Genomic DNA, 25,500 nt, shown 5'->3' with positions numbered 1-25,500 from the left:
GCAATTTAGAGTGTTTATACTGTTTGTACACATGTGCCATTAGGTTATATGTGCATACGTGAACTTCGAGGTATATTTTGGTGTATTCTAATGATGAATGCTAGTAATTGCTTCAGGAAGTATCACCTTTTTAGAAGCAGTGAAAGCATTTAATGTAACTCCCCATGTGTAAGGTCAGTTAAACATCTCAGGATTGGCTAATACTTCCATAATTCCCATTTTAGCACAGTTTTGGCAGTAGTGAAGAGTTGTAAATTCCTAGAAAATATTATAAATCATGAGCTTTGAACGTTGGTTAAGCAGAGAATTTAAGTAGTGAAATGTAGTTTATTTGAAAATTTACAAATAAATACATGCTCTATTTAATATTGTATTTCATGAGCTTGACTGAGTATTCTTTACAGAGACCAAAAGTACACAAGAGGTAAGGTCTGAAATAATGTGAGGTCTTTCTTTTTAGCAACATTGCAATAATTTGTTTAAATTAGCTATCAGTTCACTGTAAGGCATTTAGATTCCGGAAGTAGCACTGGCATGGAGACTGGTGCTGCGATGATTCATGTTGTATTGACTGTTCCATTTTATCCAGCTTTGCCAGTTTTTCTGTATTTCTCTAAGGAGTCTGTGAAAGGGACCTCAGGCATCATCATCTACAAACTTAACACTGGTTTGTTGAAAGGGTTTATTGACAATAATTGACTGTATCATTCAGCTGTACACTTCATAGACCATTACATAACACTCATATGGTATTTATATGTAATTCCAAGACTTTAAAGGGACTTGATTGTACTGCCATATAGTTCTTTTTTTAGAGATTAGAATGGATATTAAATAAAGTTGCTATATATAGAGAGAAACATCTCAAACTCAGCATGGAGGAGTTGGTGGCAAAATGCCTATAGAATACTGCATGCTTGGGAAGGCACCAGTTGCTCTCCTTGGTTTGTTTGGGTTTTTTTGTTTGTTTGTTTCTTTTTGGTTATTTGTCTTCTGACATGGATATTTAAGCAGTAATGTGATTTACCAGTATGGAATGATTTTCCATCTTTGAAAATGCAGTCAGTTAATCTGGAAGGGAAAAAGTACACTTCAGCCAAAGGATAGAAACTGATGAGTGAGGTGGGAGAACATTATACATCTCTGGAATCAAGGATAACCCCAAAGTAGTCAAATGGGAAGCTGCAGGAGGGAAGAATCCAACCATGAATGGATTGATATAATTAGGTTGCCCTGATAGGAATCTGGGAGATGATGGTGGGGATAGCTAGGACCTGCTGTATGTTTAAATGATGAATGATCCAGTGGGAGTTAAAGATGCCTGAAGATTTCCCATACCACCTGCTTTGGGATAGCATGTTCTTCACTCACTCCTACTGGAACAGGAGGTGGTAGTATTTTTCAGAACAAGACTTTCCATAAGGGAGCATCTGTAGGTTACATTGATTTGCTTTAATTTAACTCCAGCTATTTCTTGCTTGTCATAAAAGAAAATTGAATTTGCATTGTAGCTAGTTTACAGAAAGTCATTCCCTTATCTAATTCATTCAGTTATGTTTTTCCTCTTAAGAAGACACTATGTGCAAATTACAGTTTAATTTAACAATGAAGAATAAGAGGTTTAGAATGGATGTACATTTTTTGAAGTCAGGGCTTTCATGGAAAATAGGTTGTGTGACTTGCATTGCACAGTGCTGCAGAATTAATTCTTAACACAATTTACATGAGTGGTTATTAGAGGTTACCTAGCTAATAATTACTATGTTTTGCTCAAGTATTGTGTGCTGGGCTATTTATAAAGCAGTCAGGTTAGCTTCAGTGATGTAATATAGCTAGTAGATGCTGATTTTGTGGTGTCTATAACCTTTATACTGTGCTATGCAGCCATCTTTGAAAGGACAAAATAGCCATAATACTGTCATACTAACCTGATCTTGTCTTTCACCTAACCAAGGATGTTAAATCATTACAGAAGATCAAAGTGAGTGGCAAATTATACTGTCCTGAAACAGTAATTCTACAGCGTTCTTTACAAATAATACCATCACTCTAAATTCATGCATACACTGATTCTCCTGCAAGCATAGCCATTCTGTGAAACCTGGCAGTTCCAGAACTCCTTCAGTCATACTGCAGTTGAGGTGCTTACAGCTGAAAGCCGCTTTGCTTCATTGGGATTGCATGGAGCATTACAACAGCATAAAGTTCCATCTTGCACAGAAATGCACAGAAATATCAGAAGTTCTAGCTGATTTGAAGATCTTTTCCCTAATGGTGTATTTCTTCTCTTCCCCTCAGGGTGACCAAGATGACAGATCCTTCAAACAGTACAGGACATCAAGTCCTAGCTCTGCTGGCTCACTGGGTTATGGTCGCTACACTCCAACATCCCATTCTCCTCAGCATTACAGTAGGCCAGGTAACTGAGAACCAGCATTGTTTGTTCTATAGATTTTTCTTGTACTTCATCTTATTTTTTAGGTAGGACAGAAACTCCAGAAACAGAGTTTTAGGTAGAGTAGTAGTTCATTACAGTGTACTGCTTGGTGTGAACAGACAGTCTGATGCGTAGGAAGGAGAAAATTATTCCGGTATGAGCATCTAGAAAAAGAAAATAGGTACCTGGAAAGCTTGGTTTTTATTTATCTGTAAACTGAAGATATAAGATACTTAATCCTTGTACCTGGAAGTACATAGGCGATCCACAGCTCTTTCATGGTGCAGTATGTTAGCAGCAAAAGCACAGAAAGCCAGGAGAGTGCTCAGGTAATTTATTGTCTCTTCTTGTACTTCAGGGTTGTGGTCCACCATGACTTTCCTGACCACAGTGAGGAGCTGGAGAACTAAGTGGAGGCTCTAATGACTAGTTTTTCACATCCATATTGCTTCAATTGATAAGCTTATAGCAGTGTTACTGCATCCTGGATGTTTTTGTTACACAAAGAGGAATGATAACACCCCTTTTGATCTTTGCATAAGTCCCCTGTACAAAGGCCCCTTCCTATCTGGGCATTGTGAAGAATTTTCATCTTATCAATCAACTAATTTGCTCAAAATTCAGTGTAATTTTTTTACCACTCCATCATCTGGGCTGACAACGCAGAATATTCAGTATTTTTCTATTATTTTCTATTCTAATTTTATTGGGGCAATATTATAATTAACTAGTTTCAAAAAATTTGAATCATTAACTTTCCAGTGGAAATGTAAATTGTGTGGGTATCAGAAGCAGTTTTTGAAGAAATTGTTTGCATTATGTCAAGTCTTCAGTAAATAGAGATGAATATCAGTCTCTGCCAAAGGTCTGGCAGCTGTGTCATGCCTAAGCTTAGCTGCAAACTATTATAAGAAAGAGCAAAGATGAAAGAAATTCCAAATAAAGTCTAAAGCCATATCATTTCACTGGAAATTTAGATGAAATTCACAGTAAATGCTTTTTTTAATAGTTGACATTAGACCTCCAAATGTTATGAGAACATTATTACAACAAATTGAACACAGAAAGTTGACTTTCTGAGAGTGTTTTTCAAAGTACTTATAACTTGCAGAGTGGAGATAACTCCAGGATGTTTCTTCAAGTGCTTAAATTAGCCATGTGCTTGAGTGTTCTGGTACACTGTGGACTAAATCCTACCACTGTACGCCAATGGCGTTGAGAACTGGACCTGCTTGTATAAGGGTTCTCATCTAAGGACAGGCTATCCTCATTTCATTTCATTAGATCCATTATGAGCATATATCATTCCCTCCTGCAGCTTTAAAATATGCAGAGTTTCCCTCAGAGCAGCAATGCTCTTTGTGGTGCCTTTTCTGGAATATTTTCTGATGCATTACATTATATTAGCATTTTATTCAGTAACTACTGAAATGCTGTGTCCATTGGCCAACACATAGTATGGCCACTGTGATGTTTTTAGACACAACAAGAAAAAGATTGTATATTAAACAAAAAATCTGTACGTTTTCTAAGCATCAGGAGGAAAATGTTCCCGAAAAAGAAGGATGGCATTGTAATTTGTGGCTTTCAGTAAGTGAACTAAATAGTTTATTTTCACTTACTCTCTGTTGCCCCCAGCTGGTACTCAGAGTCTTGGTACCAGTAGCTGCATCTCCCTGCCCCAACACCCAAGCCCTACATCTACATTCAGACATCATTACATCCCTTTCTTCAAAGGTAAGGTCCAGGAATGCAAAACCGTGCTGTGATACTGTAGACTTATTCAGATGTGTTTCACTTTTTTGTCTGTGCAAGCATGGCTTCCTCTTGGATAAATTTTGTCTTAATTTTGTGCAAGTGCTTTTTGATGTACTGTGTAAGTTTCAAGAACTGAGTGAGTATGAATTGTTTTATTTTGGCTTTATTTATTTATTTATTTATTTATTTTCCAGTGAGTGTTAAGTGTATTTTGAAGGGATGGAGGAAAGGAATTAGATTTTGTAATGAAAATGAGAGAGGGAAATAATTTTAAATCTTATTGACTCTAAAAATATAGAGTTCACCTTTACCTGATTTTAGTGATTCCCAATAAATAAGCTTACACACTTACTTATAATAATACATACTTATATTACACAGTTACAATACTCCAGTGTCGGGTCATCAGCTATCTGACCTTCTAATTTTCATTTAGGGATTATCTTCATCTTTTTCAGAATTACTAGAAATCTTGCAATTCAGAGTTTGTTAAACCACTATAGCTGTTCTGATTAGCAAACAGTGCCACATTGTGCAAAGCAGAATAACTGAGCTTAGACTCCAAGTCTTTGTGTTTGTTTTTTTTTTTCCCCAGTAGATATTAACTGTTAATAGCTTCCACGTTGCAAACCAGAGGCAGTTTTGAGGAATACCAAGAACCTTTCAGGCAAAGGCTATTAATTTTATTATTATTATTATTTATCTAGCTATGTAAGTAGAGGAAAGAAAAGTCATTAACTACCATCTCTCCAGAAACAATACAAACTGGGGGGAGACATGAATGGCAAACATTTTCAGTGCCTGAAAATGCCTGACTCCTGTGTACCAGTTGATTTAATAAAGTGAAAGTATTCACTCTGCCATTGTAACTATTATAAAAAAGGAAGAGACCCTCATCAGGAACCAGACTTAGATCTAAAATATGAACTCAAATGAATTACATATGCTCATGGCCTTTTGGAGAAAATAATTAAGCTCTAATGTACCCAGAAACAGTTCTACTCAAAGTCAGCTGAATTTCACCATTGCAAATAGGAGCAGAGTCAAGGCTAGGTTGCTCCAAATGAGATACTCAGGAGAAAATTCTCGATGCAAAAGCTGATGAGATTAATCCTGTTGACATTTCAAAGTCTACCTGCAAAGCATCTTCCCACACCCCCGAAATACTCATACCCATATTTTTTGGAAGTCTGACTGACATGCCATGTTATTCCCTGAGGCACAGCCTGAACAATCTTATTATTTATTTTGCTGCATCCTTTAGATTTGGGCAGTATTATCCAACCTGATGTACTGAGTAAGAAAACCTCTTTGTGTGTTGTATTGCCTCATTTCACTGAACTGAAATCTGTTGTTCAGAAGCCCACTTGCAGTTGCTTAGCAGCATTCTTGCTAAAAATGAGCTTATTTTCAGTGCTACCTGCTGTTGCTCAGAGCAGCAGCAATTACTTATTGCTGCTGTTTGGAGTAAGAAATCCTTAAGTGCCAGCTGCTTTTGCCCATGCATTTATTAACAGTGATCAAAATTTTAAGATTTCACAATTCTGCAACTCTTTTTATTAAGGAGCTAAAATATTTTGCAAGCAGTAACTTGCAGTGCTTTGCAGCACTCTTATCACATAGGCAGGTATGTTTATAATCCTTATTTATAAGTAATCTTGAGCCCTGCAGTGGTGTATATTAGCGCTGCTTTACACTGAGTTAATGTCTCATTCCAGAAAGTGTCATAAGATTCCCTTCAAGTTCAGTTCCTCTTCAAGTGCTCTGAATTCTTTTCACTAAGCTAAAGACTCTTTTTTTTTTTTTTTCCTTATCTTGGTAAGTCTTTCAAAGGTTAATGGAATTTTTTCTTTCCAAAGCAGTTGATGTGGGAAGAGCAGAGTCATAGGGACCATTTCTTTGTGTTCAGACTGAGGTGAATGTGGACACTTCTGTTTTTAAAAAATGGAATCACACTAAAAAAAACACAACTCTTATTAAATCCAAAAATACTGCACTGGTTTATAATACTAGGACAAGTCTTTGTAAAATTGGCTTTCCTCAGTAATGATAAAATATTTATTTAAACTTCTGGTAGAAATTTTGCTACTCTAATGAAAAAGATGCTAGAATCTTTCTTTTGATTTCACTGTTTGTATCATATTCTTCCTGACAAAGGGCACAGTTCATCATTTTTCAGCATAACTAATAGATCTGTGTTTCTGTTTTTAGTTCCATTCACTGTAATTTAGCATCCATGAAACAACATAATAGGATGAGCTGTTTATCATGCAGCTAAAATACTGTGCCCTTTTAAGGTTTTTTGCCTTCAAAATGTCTTTAAGATAAATACCGTAAGAGCTTTTTATCAAGAGAATCATGTTGTGTGATCTCCAAAATACCTGCATGTGGTGTAATTCTTCCTCTAGAGGTGATGCAGTTGGAGACCATGCGAAGTGAAAAAATGCTTACTTAAACCATGGTGGAAATTGTCTTGCCTTTCTAGTGTAGAAATACAGGTTCCATTTATTTGGCTTTGAAGTCCTGAGGAGAGTTAGTCACTGGACTTCAAAAAACTTTGTCTCGCTCCATATTCCATGTGCAAACAAATAGTATAGGATCCAGTTTCAGGAGTAATCTCTGACATCTCTATTAGGCCAGTTCTGTTTATTGTTCAGATCCAAGACAGGGGACGTAGACTTACTGCAATTTCTTATCAAATTTCCCATCATTTCAGATAAAGAAAAGCCAAAAAGGAAGGAGGTATAAACAGTGTTGCACTCTTCTTGCCCAGTCCCTTGAGCAATATGGAAAGGGAGCATGGTTTGAGCTCTGGTCAGTTGGCTATACACACACAAGGTTCAAAGAGCAGCCTATCCTGTCAGTAGCCAAAAGACACAAGAAGGACTTTGTGGTTGATACTCAAGTTCAAAGTAAACTTTTCCAGATTCTTTCCAAGTTAAACAAAATTCGGGGAAGAGTTTGTGGTTCTGGTTTTTTGCCCTGCACTGATCAGGAGATCGGATCACATCCTGCAGCTGTTTGTGGCAGAAGACAAAACCAAAAGTCTGAAAAATTGCTCTCTTCAGTAGTTTCATTTTCTCAGAGAACTTATTTGAAGTTCTTCAGTGTATGCCAGGAGACTCTTGAAAGAAACAAATTCTTGATGATGTTGTATTTTAGAGACTTGCTATAGGGTAGATTAAGTGACTATCTGGAGCTCCTACATGTGAAAATTCTACACGGATCTTCCATTTACTTGTTTATCAAATAATTATTTTTGTATGCAAAATGTGAACTACAACTACTCTCTGTGTTTCTCCAGCTCAGTGGCAAAATATTAAGTATAATTTAAATGTGCATCAGCTTGTAGAAGTGGGCTGTTAGAATAACCTTTTCCCTCATTTCATGCACAATTCTTCTTCCCTTTAGAGCAAATTAAAGGTGATAGCTCTGCAAACTTCTCCACACAGGTGTTGTTTGCATAGAGAAGTTTGCAGATTTGTTGTCATCTGGTTTGCAATTGCTTCATGTTTATTCATCCTAATTAACATTTCCTCCTAAGACCCTGAATGTTCTACTGACATTCTATCCCTGAAGAACAATTCTATGGGAGTGCGATACCAGCACCTTGGGATCACTGCTCAAGGAGGTGGTTATTCATGCAGATCATATGTGAATGTTTTTAATATTATGCTAATTTTTAAGTAAATGAGGAATAAATACACTGTGTCACTTGAAAACTTTCTTTTTCTTTTTAAATTAAAAAAAAAGAAAAACCAAAAAAAAACAAAAACAATAGTAACATCACTCTGGGATGAATGACATTGTAAGGTTTTTAAGGTTCTTGGAGTTATCAGGAGCTTTACTTAAGTAAGTAGAAACCACTATTCTTTGTATTCAAACTTGGAGTGAAGTGGAGACTTCTGCTTATTAGGGATGGCCAAGCATATGAGCAGCGAGCAGCAAAGAAGGAATTCATAAATGTGCAGTGAAAATCTGTCAACACTGCTTTCCTTCAAGAGTAAAGCAGGAATCAAGAAACCGAATAACCATCTGGTTCCTTGTCTGAGGACAACCTGACTGCAGGCTGGTGGTGGTTTACCAGATTTTTAGTAATTCCATAATTCTTCCCAAACTTTTTGGGAGGATCATAGGCCATTATCATCCACATTTCAATTTCTCAGCTGCTCTGATTATATTTTTTTCCAGTCAGAAGTTGCCATTCCTGTGTATGCAATGCTAATGGCTGAGTGGCTTTTAATTTTTTACCAACTGTGAAAATACCCAACACAGAATTCAGAGCTGATCCGTTAGTGTATTGTCGTGATCTCACCTGGCCTGCTTCCCCCACTGATCTCATTGGCTCTGCACTATTGATTTCAGTGGAGTATGTCCGGGCTGTTCTTGATATTAGATCACTGACCATACATCCACTGCTTGTCAATGGAGGTTTGGGTTCAGCAGACATCCACTCCATAGGCATAGCCTAGGTTGCTATGGTAATCCAGTAGTTTCATGGTATGAAACTTCCCCTTTCTGAAGGCAGAACTTTGTTTTAAGTCTATCTGAGTCTCTGAGCTCCTGCACTTCCTTTCCCCCAGAAAAACTTGCTATAATTTCACCATTAGTATCCATTAAATTTGTGCTCCATCTACACTAAAACAATAACAGCAAATTAACAACCGTTTCATGTCAGAATAAATGTCATGTTTGGCTTCCAGTTGCTTAACGGTGCTGTAAATTAACTGGATTTTACAAGTCCCAAAAAAGTAGAGCTTTACTTTTTTGTTTGCAAAGCAGCACTATAATGCCATAGAGTGTACTTTGGGGAAATAAACTAAGAGGAAATTAATGGCACCTAGGGAACATTTGACAAAACAAGTGAAAAAATGTATGCAGATCAATATTGTACGTATCTTCAAACTTTGTCAAGTGACTATGGCATTATAGATCCATGACTTGATAATCCAACTTTGTTTGCATAAATATAAAATGCTGTGGCATGTTACCTGTGTGAAAAGTTTGCAATTAATGACCAAATTTCAACATCTGTTTTTGTTACTGATATATGCAGGGACATTTTACATAACCATTACTCCTGATTTCTGGTCTAGTCCTGCTATGAGATATTTTAAATACTACTTAATTATTTCATTGCTAGTTTTAAGGGCAGGCTATGAGCCATAGCATTAAAGTTTTCAAAAACTTGTAAGGCTATGGAAAACACGTTACAAAACTGTGGATGTGGTTATCTGTTTATTCTGTTCATGACTGTTTTTGAAAGAGGAGCTTTAGTTTCAAAGACAGGATGAGAGGCTGCAGTTTAATCTAGTGTTATCTATCATATATTCATTGTTGTTTTTATGTTTGGCAATTGAGCCAATATGTTGTACTGAAAAATAATGAGTTTCACACTTATTTAAAACTGTTGGATTAACAAGTCATTCTGAATAAGCCTTTATGCTTGAAATACTCTACTTTGCTTTCCATTTTTTTTCCCTGTATCTGCTTTCTTTGCTCTTCCCCTTGGAGGCAGTGAAAGTGGTCGGAGCACTCCAAGCTTATCCATGTACTCAGACAGCAAATCTTCACCTTCTGTCTATCAGCAGGCTCCTAGGCATTTTCATATTCCAGGTAGGCAATCACTGTATAGCATTTGATCTTCAACTGCTGTTTGGTATATTGCATTAGATAGCACATGTTATTAAGCCTCCAAGATACAATTATTTATACTGTCAACGCTTCATGGGTTTTATTCTTTTATTATTTTCTTTATTCATCCACTTTCTGAATTAGAGAATCATATTAATATAGGCAGTGAAAACTGGTGAAAAAAGTTGGGCCACAATGGAGCTTGCAGTGTTGGTTTCTGTACACATACACTGTTTTTAAGTTCACATTCAATTACAAGCATTATAAATTTATATCCACACTGCTTAGCTTTTTGACTGCACAGAACATCTACCTGCTTGATGGAGTTGTTTGTTTTTTAATTATGTTTAGCTTCTGATATTAGTGTTTTTATGAGCACACTGTGATTGGGAATTGTATCTGCTCAGGACCGTAGTACTTATTTCTCACCTGGGAATGATTCAGGAACACTGGACTGTTGCCCTAGGGGCTTTCCAAAAGTTTCTGGAAGGCAAGGTCAGCTATACAACTCAACATATGGCCATGATGTGAAATTTCATACAAGAATATTAGGCATTTGTAGTATAAACATCCATACTTGACTGTGTACTTCCATTTTAACTAATGGAGAAACGGTTCCTTTTCACTTGTGACTGTTACAGTAGCTGTTCTACAATTATGTTAATTTTCTTTTAAATATTAACAAGCATAACCAGTTTATCTTTGTTTTCTAAGAAGTCTATATTGGTCAGGCAGCATTCAAGGCATCTGAAAGCATTTTGAGGGACTTAAGAGTGGTTCATACAATTTAGGTTGGCACAGACTACCTAAATATTTTAAATATATAAATATGGGTAAGTCTTCACTCTCACATAGTAACCATTGAAAGACAAATCAGTGATGTAATCTGTTGTCTTGCCTCAAGTGTTTGTGTTTTGTTGCTGTTGAGAGGAGATGAGAACAGCATAGTCTGAACTGCTTTCTTATTCTTTTATTCTTTCCTTTCTCTTTCCTCTTCCTCAGACACTGGCGTAAAAGATAACATCTATAGGAAACCTCCTATCTACAAACAGCATGGTACAGTCTGCTTTTCTCTGTTGCAGTTTCCCTACTTCTCTCTGTAAAGAAATGCATATTGCTTGTGATTATGTTTGCTGTACTCTTTCCGTTTCATTATCTCAAAATCCTCATAATCTAAAATAGAAAAAGAAATAAAAGGTAATAGAAAAATGAAATAGCATTTCTTATAACATGATGGTCAGGGATTCTGTAAATTCTCTAAAACTAGAATTATTATATTTTGACTTGTCTTTGTAATTTAGGGCAGATATTGCCTTAGAAGCAGTTCTCTCATATATGGAAAGAAATAAAATATGTATACATAGGAAGTTGCTCTCCTGTGTTCACACCATGCCTTGGAATATCCAGTTTTTGCAAATAATTCTGACTTTGTTTTGCTGGAGAAAAAATGTTTATTGATAACTGATGTACACCATGGCGTCATAAAATATCCTGAGTTGGAAGGGACCTACAAGGACCGCTGAGTCCAACTTCTAAATGAACTATCTGCTTATCTGCAAGCTGCATACTACTAGGACATAGTAATAGGATATAGTATTAAGATCTAATATAATCACACCATGACAGTAAAAAATGAATCTAGTAGCTGATAATGGTGGCAAAATATGATTGGAAAACCTTTGGTAGATCCAACAATAAGGCACTTTGTTGATGAAAGCAAGATAGAAGTTGTGCCATTCTTCATGACAGTGGCAGGTCTCTATTGGAGCAACTTCTCCCACCCTGTCATCTCCATCAGTATCTTCTGTGGAAAGAGGCTTCCCATGTTGTATGCAAGAGTAAGAAGGCCTCACATATCTGTTCTCACATATGCTAACAAATAGTTATTAGCTTTCTATGAGAAAGGTCAGTAAACTGGCAGATACATCACTGGCCTCATGGTCAGAACAAGGAAAATGTATTTGAAATATTTTCCAGTTGTGGTAACAGAGAGCTGATTTTAAAGTATTTGATTAGCATAGTCAAAAACAAGCTTGTTTATGTAGTGTTTTGTTTTTTTTTTTATATTACTTTCCATGGAAGATGACACTTCTGTTTTAATGGGATTTTGAGTTTAGATCCAGTAGAGTAGGAGTAGAAAGAATATGGACAAATGGTATGGGGGAGTCTACCTGCAGACATTTATTGTAACCGGAATGTTTCATGCTCAAGTAATTGCACATTTGAGCCATCAATTTTTAGATAACCTCTGTGATTATTCTGGGTATGTTTTTAAGTAAAGTCAGACTTGCTGATGTTTCAGTGCACTTCAGATAGATTATTTTTCTGCTCAGTATCCTAATCTTTGTCATACTAATGTTACCTCCAAGGGGAAAAGATGTCATTTGTTTGTTCTAATGCCTGATGTCATGCTATCCACAAAACAGTCTGCCCAAACTTTCTAATTCCTTCTCTTTACATACACAAATCATTTGTGGTAAGTTCTCAAGCTGAGCAAAAAAATAACCCCAAACAAAACAAACAAGCAAAAAAACAACTAACAAACAAAAATATTACAGTGATGTTTGGAAAGAGTGAAGGTAGTAAGTGTCAGCACTTGATGTACTGTAAATCAGCATAGTTTCAGCAACAGATATGGCTCTGATCTCCTATGTTCTGGCTGTGTCATTTGATTGCACTGATATTTTTGGTTTGTGGAGTTTCTAAACAGCAGCTTTTTTTCTTCCAGGACAGGTATTTTATGTAAGTTCTTAGTGAAACATGCAGTTAAGGACTGCCAGCAGAAGTTGTATAAATCTTTCTGCTAAAGCATGAACACATGAGCAACTGATGAGTCAGCTCCTCTAGCTAAAGGGACACTGAGCCAGTGCATTCTGAAAGGGAGCCAGGGAACATTCCTTTGTTGAAGAGACCAAGTTTGAACAAACAAGTACAAAAATGTTCTTTAAAACAAAAAGTGCACGGAGCTTTTTCAAGACATTTGGCTTTGTATGGTTTCAGTTACAGCAGTGCCCAACAGATTTGCTATAACTACAGCTTCTGTGTTTCTATTTTAAACACTAAACTTCAGAATGAAAAAAAAAAAAAATGTGGTGGAAAAGTGGCTCATAGGAGAGATCAGGTGAGAGCTGGAGTCAGAAAGTGAAGTGTGCCACAGCCACCATGGAGATCTGTCTGTGTGCATTGGTATTTCAGAAACATTTGAACACAGTTCAAGGTTAATAATAATAAGAGGTTTGTTCTGCAGTAATGTTAGCACTGATCTGTGTGAAAGGTAAAGTTTGCATCGGGACTCACAGCAGAACCAAGTATCCCTTGTACCTGTGAAGCTAGATCTTAGCACAGATGAAATTTAGGCCGCATGGATTTATTTGCTGTAAAGTGTTGCATGAAGCACTCAGAAAGCTGAGAGGGGCAGGTCTTGTAGGGCCATGTTGATTTTTATTGGACTCCTCTAGATCTCTGTATAAAACCTTGGTGTCCTGCTGTTTTGAAGTCACTTGATCTCATGAACCAGTGGAATATACTGAATCTCCAAAAAACATTTTGGTCTCAATTTGTGTTTTTTCTTTTCTTCTTTAAAATATGAATGTCTTTTATAAAAACAATCTAAAAAAGGCATCCAGTTCTCTACATGGGTATCTGAGATCCACATAAATAACCTGGTGATTTAAGGTATGCACCCAAAGTGTCAAAAAAAACAGGTCTAAGACCTTCTTGCAATGTAGACACTTTAATTTTACATGCTTTTTTTTTTTTTTTAAATTTATTTATTTATCACATATGTCACATGTTCAAATTTCTGCTATTTCTTTCTCAAATAAAGCAAGTTGTCATCTAAAAAAAAAGAAACAAAACCAAACCAAAAGAACAAAAAAAAGATGCCCTTGTCAGTATGCCAGTGCAGGGTTTGGATGTGAGCTGCGTAATATGAAAGAGAAGAACACTGAATTGCAGATGGTGGTGGCCTTTCCTACTGTGTTGTTTGGATGCAGGAAGGACACTCAACAAACTTGCTAGCTGAAAAAATAGAGAGTTGTTCCCAGCTAGTTGGGAGTGTTGTAGCACTGTCTTTGAGCAGACTTATGTTTAATATTACTGTGCTACTTTTATTATTAATAAATATATTTTTCTGGCTATGTTGTCGTTCATGGGGCTCTTGTGTTACCCTTGAACTCAGATGTTGTGGGCAATCCCCTTGTTATAACCTCACAAAGATTTAAAGGTTTAAAATTATGCTATGTCATTACATTACCCCAGTTGTTTTACTCCACGCAACAGCTTCAAGTGATATAAAGGCAAGAGGCATTTAGATTTTGGGAAGTTATCTGAATTAGTGTGAAATTTGTCACAGAAACATTATATAAAATTCTATCCAAGGTATAAACCAGTCTCTGGTATGGTACTTTGGTAAAGAAAAGCTCAGAAAAACAAAACAAACAAAAAAAAACACACTTATTTAGTGGTTGGGATCTATCCTGTAACTTTTAGGTTTTCAGTGTTGAGATTTTCTCCTCAGGAAGTTGAAAGGTTGGAAGACAATGAAACAACAGGTAAATATTTTCTTTGATCAAAGGCTCTTGAAGAGAGAATATAGGTGAGAAACATAATTGTGACTTTTAGAAATCTCTTTTGCTTTATCTGAAGCTTGATTATTGCAGCATTATGGGGCTCAGCAGCAGCTCATCCTTACCTGCTGTCCTTCATTCTCACTGTACTGACACAACCTTTCTTGCAGTGTCTTGAAGAGGTAATACCAAATTTGTATCTATCATCTTCACCATTACTGTGTATCTTACTGAAGAAAGTGAAAGGCCCAGATGTGCAGACCACCAAATAGCTAAATAACCAGATGTACTTTCTTACTCATGATAACAAAGAAGAATGGAGCAACGATTTACCCCTGCATCTGTCCCTAAGTTACAATCTGGACTTTTTACCACCTGCCATTCCCCGAAAGTAGCTTCCACCTAAAATGATAGCCTAAAAATTCAGCAAGAGTGGATTTTCTGCATTATCTACATGCCTATAGCATTAGTATTCCCATAATCTTTTCCAAACATTAAGTAATTTTATGACACCATAGCTCTTTGGATCCAATTTTCTGCCCAACTTCAGGGTTTTTTGTTGCTTTTTTCTCCTCTTGAAAATATGTAGAATGTGAAGACAGTCAAAGCAGAAAACAAAAATGATCTATCAGTTTAAGTTTAAAAATTTTGATCTTTCAGCACTAAGAAGATCAGAAGGGGAGGAAGGAAGTTTGGATCAGGACAATAAGAAGGTAATAACCAGAAAGAACAAAAGGTAGTTTATTTACTTTTCTTCAGGCAATTCTTTTGTAAAACATGGTTATGTTTCAAGGTATTATTTAATATGTATGAAACAAATCTTACTGATTTTAGGTCTTTCCAAAAGATAACTTCAGATCCATTAAGCATAATCTCTCTTCCAAAGTGTTTAAAATCTGCATTTCATGGTAAAGAAAGCAATAGCAATAAGTATAGGGACTTTCATTTTATCTCAGTGCATGTATTGGTGAATGTGTTAACATACAAGGGTGTAGGCAACTTAATTAAGAGAGAAACTATCCTCAGCCCAGATGGAAGTTAAAAGTTTTCAGTAACTGTGGGGCTGTGACCATCGGTACAGGCTGTACTGAGCATAAACTAGCAAGTGATGTAGGGCATGAGTTCAATCTGGCTCCTATAACAGACTTTTATTCTCTTCAGCTGAAGACCAGTTGGCTTATTCTGAAAGGGGATATGGACACCAGAACTAATTCCCCAGATTCAGATACACGGTCCCTGTCTCTTACTTCTGGAACTGACAGAGAAAACTTCCAGAGAGCACAGGAGGGCACCACCACTATGTACTCCCGTGAGTACTGCATCCTGGGCAGCTTTATAAGGCCAATAGAGGTGGGGCAGAGGGAGGTGGCTGTAGGCTGTCCCTGGTTTGCTTTGTTCCTTATGTCTCAATAATCATGGCACATATTTGTTTGGTTATGGCTTGTAAGTGATCAGCATCTTCAGATTTCAGTGTTGAAAGTATTTGTAAAGTTCTTGTAATGAAAGAAGGACCACTGCTTATATAAAGATATCATATTCCCATGAAGAAGAAAATTTCCTTACAACAAAAACCTACCTGTCACTAATACATAAAGGCGCCTATGTATATGTTAATTATTTTCCATAAGCAGGGCAGTAGCTTCAGGCAGATTGTATCAAGGATTAATTTGCATTTTGTGTATTGGTAGAGTCATTTTTTCAGTATCATGATGAAGTGTAAAAGGTGCGCTTACTCTGAGGACTAATTTAGAGAAGGAGTTTTTATATCAGTCATAGCTGTAAGCTCACAGAAACCTTCCACATATTGAGTAACCAGGTGGAACAGTGGGAAGATTTCATTTCTGAAAACTGATCTGAAGACCACAAAAACAAAAGAAAACAGAATAAACCCAGTACATTCTACATTTCTTTGCTCTGTGTTCCATTACATTTACATTGTATAAATGATGAAAAATGGCGTAAGTGAATCTTAACAGATAGTTGAGACACTTACCTCCCTGCATCCCCCACTTTATGCCATACAGCAGTAGAAGGTCATCTGGGGTGAACAAGTTGGGGAAGCAGTTTTCCAAAGGAATGTATCCAATGTGAGGCATGTCTGGCAGCAAGGCCAGTATGTCAGTCTTGTGGGCATTTTGGTAATGTGATAGCTGGCTCCATCAACTTCTATTAAGGAAATTATGGCTTAGCTATGCAAGGAAGAGGAAAAACAGATGATGCAAAGTCTGTCACAAGGGAGTAACAAGATTAAAAAAAAAAAAAAAGAAGTTATTTTGGGTAATCGGTCACACTGGTCTAACCTGAAAGGATTTCATTCCTTAGTCATCATCAAATATTGCATGATGTTTTGTTGCATATCCTGTGCAAGGAAAGCCTAGGTCTGATCACCTATGCAGCTAACACCTATCATTTGCATAGCCATTAGGCTTCTCTACATATTGTGTGTATAGCTGAGAGTGCCCAGATCTTTAACTCTGACATTAAGCCCCATCTCTGTGGCATAGTCAGAAGCAGAGAAAATTAATTTTTCAAATATTTGTTTGGTGCAAAATTATTACCTAGAGAATGGAGGAGTCAGCAGGCATCAGACTGTGAACCTCTGGCTATGTATTCAGATACACCATGCAAACTTCTCTGCATTCGTTTGTCAACCTAGGAGCAAACTGAAGAAGTATTATTCTGCTCTAGAAGATATTTAGTCATATCTCTGTAGCTATGTGTCCAAAATAATACATTTGGACTTGTGTGACTGGCAGGTATCTAGAGTGGAACTTGCTTGTGTGCAGCCTGGTTGAAGACTAAGCGATAGTGGCAACAACTCCTTACATCCACGTGCATAAATGTGTCTTATTTCTGTATGCATACATTCTTACTAGTTTATATTTTAACATTAGTCATTGTTTCACATAGCTAAGAAGGCAGACATCCAACCTGGTTTGTAACTCTCACTGTTGATGTGTACCTGATGTACTGAAAAGCAACCTCACAATATTTAGGCTAGAGTGAATGTCATATTGGAAGAAGCATTAGCTATATCAGGTAGCTGCTGAAGTTCAGATAACACCTAATTAGAGGAAAAGAGTGCTTTGATTTTGCCAGTTTCTCAAACTTTACACTGGAGTCACTGGTTCTTTTCTTGATTAATCTGATGTCTTTCAGCTTAATTCACCTCTAGGGTTTTTTTCCAGCCAACCACATGATGTCGCTTGTGTTTGTGGATGTGGCTCAGTCCTGGCAGTGTGGGAGGCAACACTTGAGCTGCTTTATGCTGAAGTGATGTTTGTTTTCACATTGTGCTCTTTGCTTTTGAGCATTTTTCCATGATAACTTTGAAAGGTTATTTGGTGATGGAACAAATCCCACTCAACCTCTCATCAAGCCAAGATGCCAAGAAATTGCTGATGTTCAACACTGGCATCTTTTTCCAAGCAGGAGTATAGTTGCACCCTTTGTCCTCTGGAGTCAGTGCCATTCAGTTAACAAGCAATGGTAGATTTATAGTTTCCAAGCTGGAAGAGATAAATGATTAATCTAATTTATCATTCCATCCCTGTATTATACATGGGAGCCCCCAGTGGGGCCAACAAAAGAAGTTCTGCACATAGTTGATACCACGTCTCAGATGACTGTTGATTATGTGTCTAAAGCATCTTTTACTTTCATCCTCATTTTGCTAGGTTAAATGTTGAGCCCATCAATCCATCTTTCTTATGATGAACTTCTGTTGTCCCATTTATCTGGTAGGCCTAAAGGCCTGGTGACTTTAATTTAACCCACTTGAAGAGAACATCCTTTCATGATGTCCTGTCACTGCTTGAAAATATTGCAGTTATTTCCATATTTGGAATGTATCAAGACAGGTGTTTCCAACTTTTCTCATTTTTAAGCTTACTTTAATAGCCCTTGGTCACTTCATCATTGAGCTGTATAACTAAGGCTGGCTGCTTTCCTGTTGTCTCCAAATAATGAGATCTCAGCTTGTATGGTAGAAGTGTAGAGTATTTATTAATCTCTACGTGTATGACTTTTCCCATTAATTATTAAACTTCATCCCATTTCAATTTCTCTGAGGTTTAAGATTGTCCCAGCTCCTTATGATGCGCCAGTCCTCCTCTACATTAGCAATACTTTATAACTCTGTGTAGACAGTCAAGTTTATTAGCCCATTACTATTTTTGGTTAGTGAAAATATTAAGCGATTTCAACTCAACACCAGTCCATGCTGACATTTCTCCTTCAGCGCTGCTTAGTTCGCACCACTTGTTTTTCATATTTCATTTTTTCCTTCCTTACATGCCCTATAATTCCTCTGATAAAAACTCCGTGTCCTCTGGTTTTACTTTAATTTCCTGTGCAGCAACATACTGATTTTAGTAATAATTCATTAGATGAATTCCAATAAAATTTATTTTGCAAAGAAGTTATTTCTTTTAGTGAAGAGAGCTAGCAGGGGAGTCTTGCAACTTGTATTAAAAGAATCAAAATCAACATGAATATAACTGATTTTCTGTTTTTATTTGGTCTTAATAAAGTTTTCCCTTGGAAACAAACTGATAGGTTCTGAGTATCTTATTCTCTTCTTAAGCATAAAATTGTACTTGTTATTCTCTGGTGATTTAAGCTAATCTTCCAATTTTATTTGAGCTTGTCAGTTTTCTGTACAGAGTGCTTTGAATTATGTCTCTATCACAGGGTGATTCATTTGCCTACCCTAATTGCGTGAACTTGCTCAGCACTCTACATTTATTCCTGAAAGCTGAAGTGCAATAGTCATTTAGTGTTGGAGCCCCACCTAGGTTCTCCTTCCCCTCTCCTGTGTAGTGACACAATGATCCCATTTCTTCTTTCCTTGTTCTCTTTTTGTTTGTATAGCTGGAGAACCTTTTGCTGTTTGTTTTAATATCGTTTTCAGTGTTTAACTCAGTTTGACTCCTGGCAGTTCTCACCTCATCTCAGCACATCCTAAGCTCTGTGCTGATCCATCTTTTGTTTTTGTTTTTGTTTTTCTTTCTGTACACTTATTCCTAATAATCTCCTTAGGGTACTGATTAATCCAGTAGTGTCTGGATTCCCTTCCTGTATTCCTCTTCGGACAAAAATTGCCAGCATTTTTGGCAGCAAGTGGCCTTGTACATTCAGTTCTTTGTGCTAACTTACTTCAACTAACTCTGCCTCGAATTATCAAACTTTCTTTTACTGGAATCAGGAATGCTTATTACATACTCATTCATATTATCAGTTCTATACATCATTATTTTTTATAAACCAAAATCTGATCTGAAACATTGTTTGTACCTTTATCACAGAGGGATCATCCAAACTTTCTTGTTAAACTCCTGGTAGTAAAAGTAAGACAGTTAAGCTTTTCCCCTCTGACTATTTCAGTTGTTTCCTACTGAGTGTGCAGTTTCATCACTGTACTAGATTTAGTTTGTTCATAGTAACATCACTTTGTGAATTTCATCTGTCTTAAAATTTTCCCTCCAGCATTTGTCCTTTTACTTATTTCCACTGTAATACTTTCATTTTCATTTTAATGCAAAATGTGTAAGTTCATTGCTTGTTGGTTTCTTTTTTTCTTTACTGATTGGTAAGATATCAACCCTTTTAAAAATCAAACCCCAAAATAGACCACGTACATCATGGTGAGAAGTGAAATAACTCTAAAATGATAGTACCTCATTTTTCAAGTTATGGTTTAGCACTGAGTTGGAGAGCTGAGATTTTACAGGCTCTCAAATCTGTTTTGCATTATGTAGCTTCATGATGCTTCCATAAAGTGAGTCCCACAAATCTTCTGTTGTGTCCACTTCAGTGACTGTATCCTGCTGTGCTATGGTTTACAGACATTGTTATGTGTACCCATGTACATGACATAGAGAGAAAAGATGAGTACTACTCAGCTGTACTTCATCCCATAACTAGGAAGTACATAGTTACCCTGCAATTGATATTTCTGGCTATTTTCCTGATTTCTGCAGTTTTGTAGATTATAAAGGACTACATAAAAAATATAACTTTATATCACAAATGATGTAGCTGTCTATCATGTCTTTTACAGGATTTCCATATTCTAAATCTACTTCTCTACCTGGCTATGGAAGGAATGGCTTGCATCAGGTAGGTATACAATTAAATGTATATTCCAGTTAATAGTGTATCATAAATAGAAAACTAGATAAAAATTTACACAGTGATAATGCTTCACAGGTGTTTTGGCTGCCAACCCTGCCTGACAACTTTTTAACCTGTGAGAGTTAAGCTTTGTCTGCAGGAGTCAGACTGAAGGTTTTTATTTTAATTGTGTGCCATGAGCATTAGGAATCTTGATTCTCCTCCCAAAACTAACCGAGGTCCAAAATGTGGACATTAACAGACCATAGTATATATTGAATTAATGATAGAGATGGTTAAGCCTTTAATTAGGCAAGTAATGATGTTAGAGCGAAGGTGGAGCAGCCCATATCCATAGCATTTCTTAAATACACACACACACACACACACACATCATACAAGGCAGAGGGGAGCAATGAGAGTTTTCTGAGTGCTGGAGGAAAACCAACATCACTCCAGTCTTCAAAAAGGGTAAGAAGGAGGAGGTGAGAAACTACAGGCCAGTCAGCCTCACCTCCATCCCTGGGAAGGTGATGGAACAGCTTATTCTGGATGTCATCTCCAAGCAAGTGGAAGAAAAGAAGGTTACCAGTAGTAGTCCAAATGGATTCAAGGGGAAGTCATGGTCAGGCAACCTGGCAGCCTTCTGTAATGTCATGACTGGTTGGAGAGATGAGGAGACAGCAGTGGATGTTGTTTACTTTTACTTCAGCAAAGCATCTGATATTGTCTCCCACAGCATCCACTTGAGGAAGCTTAGGAAGATGAGTGGGCAGTGAGGTGGACTGAGATCTGACCAACTGGCGGAGCTCATTGGGTTCTGATCTATGGTGCTGTGTCTGGTTGGAGGCCTGTAACTAGTAGTATTCCCCAGGGAATACTGGTCTTGTTTAACATCTTTATCAGTGACCTAGACAGAATTCTATAGAATGCACCCTCAGCAAGTTTGCTGATAATACAAAGCTGGGAGGATTTGCTGACCCTAGAAGGCTGTGCTGCCATTCAGCAAGACCTGGACAGACTGGAGAGTTGGACAGAGAGGAACCTGATGAGGTTCAACAAGGGCAAGTGTGGAGTCCTACACCTAGGGAGGAATAACTGCATACATCGGTATAGTTTAAAGGTTGATATGATGAAAAGGAACTCTGTTGGGAAGGACATGGGCGTCCTGGAGGCCGTAAACCAGCAGTGTGGCCTTGTGGCCAATGGTATCCTCTGTGCGTTTACAAGAGGGTGGGCATCAGGGTGAAGATGGTGATCTTCCACCTCTACTCTGCCCTGGTGAGGCCACATCTGGAGTACTGTTACCAATTCCAGGCTCCTCAATTCGAGAAAGACAGGAATCTTGTAGAGAGAGTCCAGTGGAGGGCTACAGAGATTATGGGGGGGCTGACATTTCTCCTATTTGAGGAAATGTTGAGAGATGTGGGACTCGTCAGCCATTTTGGTGGGATTAAACTCCACCAGTAATGAATTGAACTGAAGGTTATTAGAAGAAGCTACGAGAAAGTAATTGTCACAGAGCACCTAAACTGATTTTTTTTTATTTTTTTTTTTTTGTAGTTACTGAAGTCTCCATCCCTTTGAGTTAATATTACATTACTAATTGTGCCTGTTGATGTGCCAAGTACCTGATTGCTTGAGTTCTTTTCTGAAGAAACCAGTAGCAACAGAATGTAACCAAATTAGATTTATGAATTTGGGAAGATCTAGATAAACCTGTCCCCATTTAGGAGCCAAAGCCATCAGAAAGTGCAGATGCATTGCTTGGGGTACTTTTTGCAGGCTTAAGCCATGTAATGTGATGTGAAAGCAGCAGGTGGCAGTATTTGTCCCATCTAAAAGGTGCAGCCTGGTGTCTGAGAGCTGCAGGAAAGCTGAAAATCAAATCCTTTAGACCAGAATTCTTTTCAGAGTGCCTGCACTCTATGTTGTAGGAGTATTTTGTGTTTTGTTATTTTTAATCAACCAACCTGGTGATATGTCATTTAGTAAAAGCAAACAGTAAGAAGCCTTGCAGTTTCTCATGAGCTTAGTTGTGGGTACAATGTTTACCTACCAGGTGAAAAAACACCTCTAAGAAAAGCAACAGTGCTAGTTTGGCACACACTCATTGACAATCCATCCTCTGCTGCAGGCAGAGCTCCTTTTCAGTACCTTTAGACTGATGCATGCTGTGAGTGCTCTGGATACTGTCTTTGAGCATTAGGTCAAGATCTAGTGAAACTTTGTTTGTTTTCAGTCTCCCTAGGATCTTTATCTTGATTTTCTGTTACCACTTGTCTTTTTCCTCTCAACAGTGTGCAGAGGGATACTTTGTGTCTGTGTGTATTTTGAAGTTACATTGCTCCTTTTCTTCTCTTCTAGCCTGAAAATATGGGCCCGTATGAAACAGACCAGGAGGCAAGCTGGGGGATGAAAGGTACATTGCAGTAGCATTTCCACTCCATGTTTTTTTTCTTTTGAGGATGCTTGTTTACCTCTTGCCCAAAGGGTTACTGCTCTGTTATCTTCTCATGGCTCATGTAATGATGGTACAGAACCAGCTCAGTATCACATCCATCACGGAGAATCTTCTTTTTATCTGATTGAATATAAAGGTTTGAGTGACGTCCTGAATTATACAGTGGTTTAACAATGTTGAGTCTATGCCAGTGTCCTGAATGTGTACAAACAGCTCCAGTGGTTCTCTTTGCTGAGCAGGTGGTGTTCTCATATCAAAGAGAGGAAGAATCTGATGTCTTGAAGGCCTGATTAGTTTATCTGATTGGGAAAGTAAAAAAATAAAATCACAAACATTCATGGTGCTTCTTGCTTGTCCTGCAACAGTGCTGAAATTTTCCAAATTTAAAGACCAGAATTTCTTTTTATGAATTAATTAGATAACAGTTTAAGAGGACTGTGAGCTTAAGTTGGTTGGAATTTGCAGAAGAACTGAGAAATTTAGGAGCATGCACCTTCTGATGGAGAAGAGAAGGATTTTGTTTCCAAGTCACTTAACTTTTTCTTTTCGTCTTACTCTAATGCTTCGCTTGATGGCTCTGTATTGATAGAAACCTTTGTCTGAATAGCCGGCAGTGTAGATTTTGAAAGAAAAATAGTCTTATATCTGATTTTCATTTCAGATCACAAAAAAAAGTCTGTGGAAACATACTGGCAGTCCTGGTCACATTTAGTCATCATTATATATGATAATAGATGACCACATGATAGTCATATTTAGTAACACACTGCCCTGACTAGAATACTCTTGTTTGTACTACTTCAGATCCACAAGCAGTTCCCTTAGTAAATAAATAAATAAATAGGAAAAAAGAAAGAAAGAAAGAAAGAAAGAAAGAAAGAAAGAAAGAAAGAAAGAAAGAAAGAAAGAAAGAAAGACAGAAAAAATTGTTCTATGTTCTCCTTTCTATTGTTATTTCCACTGCAGTCAGTCCAAGTGCAGGATGCATTAACTTGATGATTTTTGTTTATGTTCCCAAAATGACATACCTGTAATTATCCATATATTGTAACTGTTTTCAGTAAAGAAAAATATGAGTGGAACTTTCAGATGACAGTGTGACTTAACTGTACACAAAATTCCCAATTTGACCAGGCATATTCACTGAATGGCAGCAAGAGATGGATTTTCTGTAATAAACCGTGGTTTTGGGGACTTATATAAGTGCTATATGCATTCAGACCTTTGGAGTCAAATGTTTCTAACACATGTAGTTATCCAAAACCTATTGAAAACCATAAGAGAAATATAGTAGGATGCCAAATAGGATAACAATGTACCTAAATGTTCATTATGGTCACTCTGAAAGAAGCCTATATGTTCTAAACTGTGAATCTATTCTCGTTCTCTTGCAGAATACAAGGTAAGAAGGGCTTTTCCAACACTGGAAGAACAATCAGATTCAGCACTTCCTAGCAAGGTTACATGTGTTAATTTTATTATTATTATTATTATTATTATTATTATTATTATTATTATTATTATTATTTATTTTTTATTTTTTTACTTTATCTTGTCAATTTTGACCCAGTGAAATACTTGTCAGATGAGGATGCAAGTATGTATCATTGAAATTAGTAAGTCCCTCATGCTGTCATTTCCACATATCAAAATCAGATTTGGCTTGAGTTCATATGCTTCTGTCTTTTTAACAGATTTATCCTTATGAGACACTTATTGTAACAAACCGAGTTCGTGTGAAATTGCCCAAGGATGTGGACAGGACCAGACTGGAGGTAGGAATTATATTTGCTTGATGGCTTTGCAAGGCTTTGTCCTGTTTGTTTACCACCTTCACTATTCTTATACCCAATGAAAGAAGAGAGAAATAGCACTATATGTTACATTCTGTTTCAAAACACTAGTATGTAGGCCATTTGAAAGGAACAGAGTGGCCAAAACCAGGCAATTGTGTGATAAAACAGTGTTTCACAGAAGTACTAATAACAGCCATTAGTTTTTGGATGGTTTTATGGGATACTGAAAGTCCAAACTAGATGTGTAGAAACCAGTTTTTTTAAGTTCCTGTTATAAAAGAAACTGCTTGAATAACCCTAGAGTTAAACAAACAAACAAACAAAACCCCTCAATTTATCCTGCATGTAAATGGATCAGTCTCAGTTTCATTCTCTCATTCAGTCTCCCCTTTGGCTGTGTGGTACATAATTGCTTAAGCATGTATTATCCATTTACAGTAGCATCCACCTCTCTCAAGGAGTAGTAGTGAAATTCAGAGTAATGCAGACATAACTTATCATGAAGGTTAGTCTCCGAAGGCCGTATCCTGAAGTTGATATTCAGGCAAAATTCATGAGATGTATTTTTTTGCCTACGTAATGACAGGACTGAGTAAAGACTCATCAAAATCATTAAACTTTTGTACCTTTGTGTGAATTACCATTAAAAAGAAGAGAGTTCAAAAAAAGCCCGTGTACTTAACAATGTTAAGACTTTTGGGAAACTTTATATTTAAATGAATTTAAACT

General features: G+C 37.1%; 1 protein-coding gene across 2 annotated transcripts in view; it reads left to right on the top strand.

Annotated features, from left to right (window-relative positions):
- The window catches only part of ABLIM2 (actin binding LIM protein family member 2), a 133,151-nt gene that overhangs the window by 92,761 nt on the left and 14,890 nt on the right, over window positions 1–25,500 (top strand). Inside the window, exons 12-21 of one of the 2 annotated variants that reach the window (XM_015862871.2) lie at window positions 2,299–2,419; window positions 4,076–4,174; window positions 9,710–9,811; window positions 10,832–10,885; window positions 15,058–15,110; window positions 15,559–15,706; window positions 20,459–20,517; window positions 22,879–22,933; window positions 24,370–24,434; window positions 24,670–24,750. In XM_015862871.2, the coding sequence (XP_015718357.1) occupies window positions 2,299–2,419; window positions 4,076–4,174; window positions 9,710–9,811; window positions 10,832–10,885; window positions 15,058–15,110; window positions 15,559–15,706; window positions 20,459–20,517; window positions 22,879–22,933; window positions 24,370–24,434; window positions 24,670–24,750 (837 nt within the window). The remainder of the gene's footprint in view (window positions 1–2,298; window positions 2,420–4,075; window positions 4,175–9,709; window positions 9,812–10,831; window positions 10,886–15,057; window positions 15,111–15,558; window positions 15,707–20,458; window positions 20,518–22,878; window positions 22,934–24,369; window positions 24,435–24,669; window positions 24,751–25,500) is intronic. The other variant, XM_015862872.2, reaches the window with a different exon arrangement.

This window comes from Coturnix japonica, chromosome 4 (genome assembly GCF_001577835.2).
Source record: "Coturnix japonica isolate 7356 chromosome 4, Coturnix japonica 2.1, whole genome shotgun sequence".
NCBI classification, from domain to species: domain Eukaryota; kingdom Metazoa; phylum Chordata; class Aves; order Galliformes; family Phasianidae; genus Coturnix; species Coturnix japonica.
This window is presented reverse-complemented; position numbering and strand designations above follow the sequence as displayed.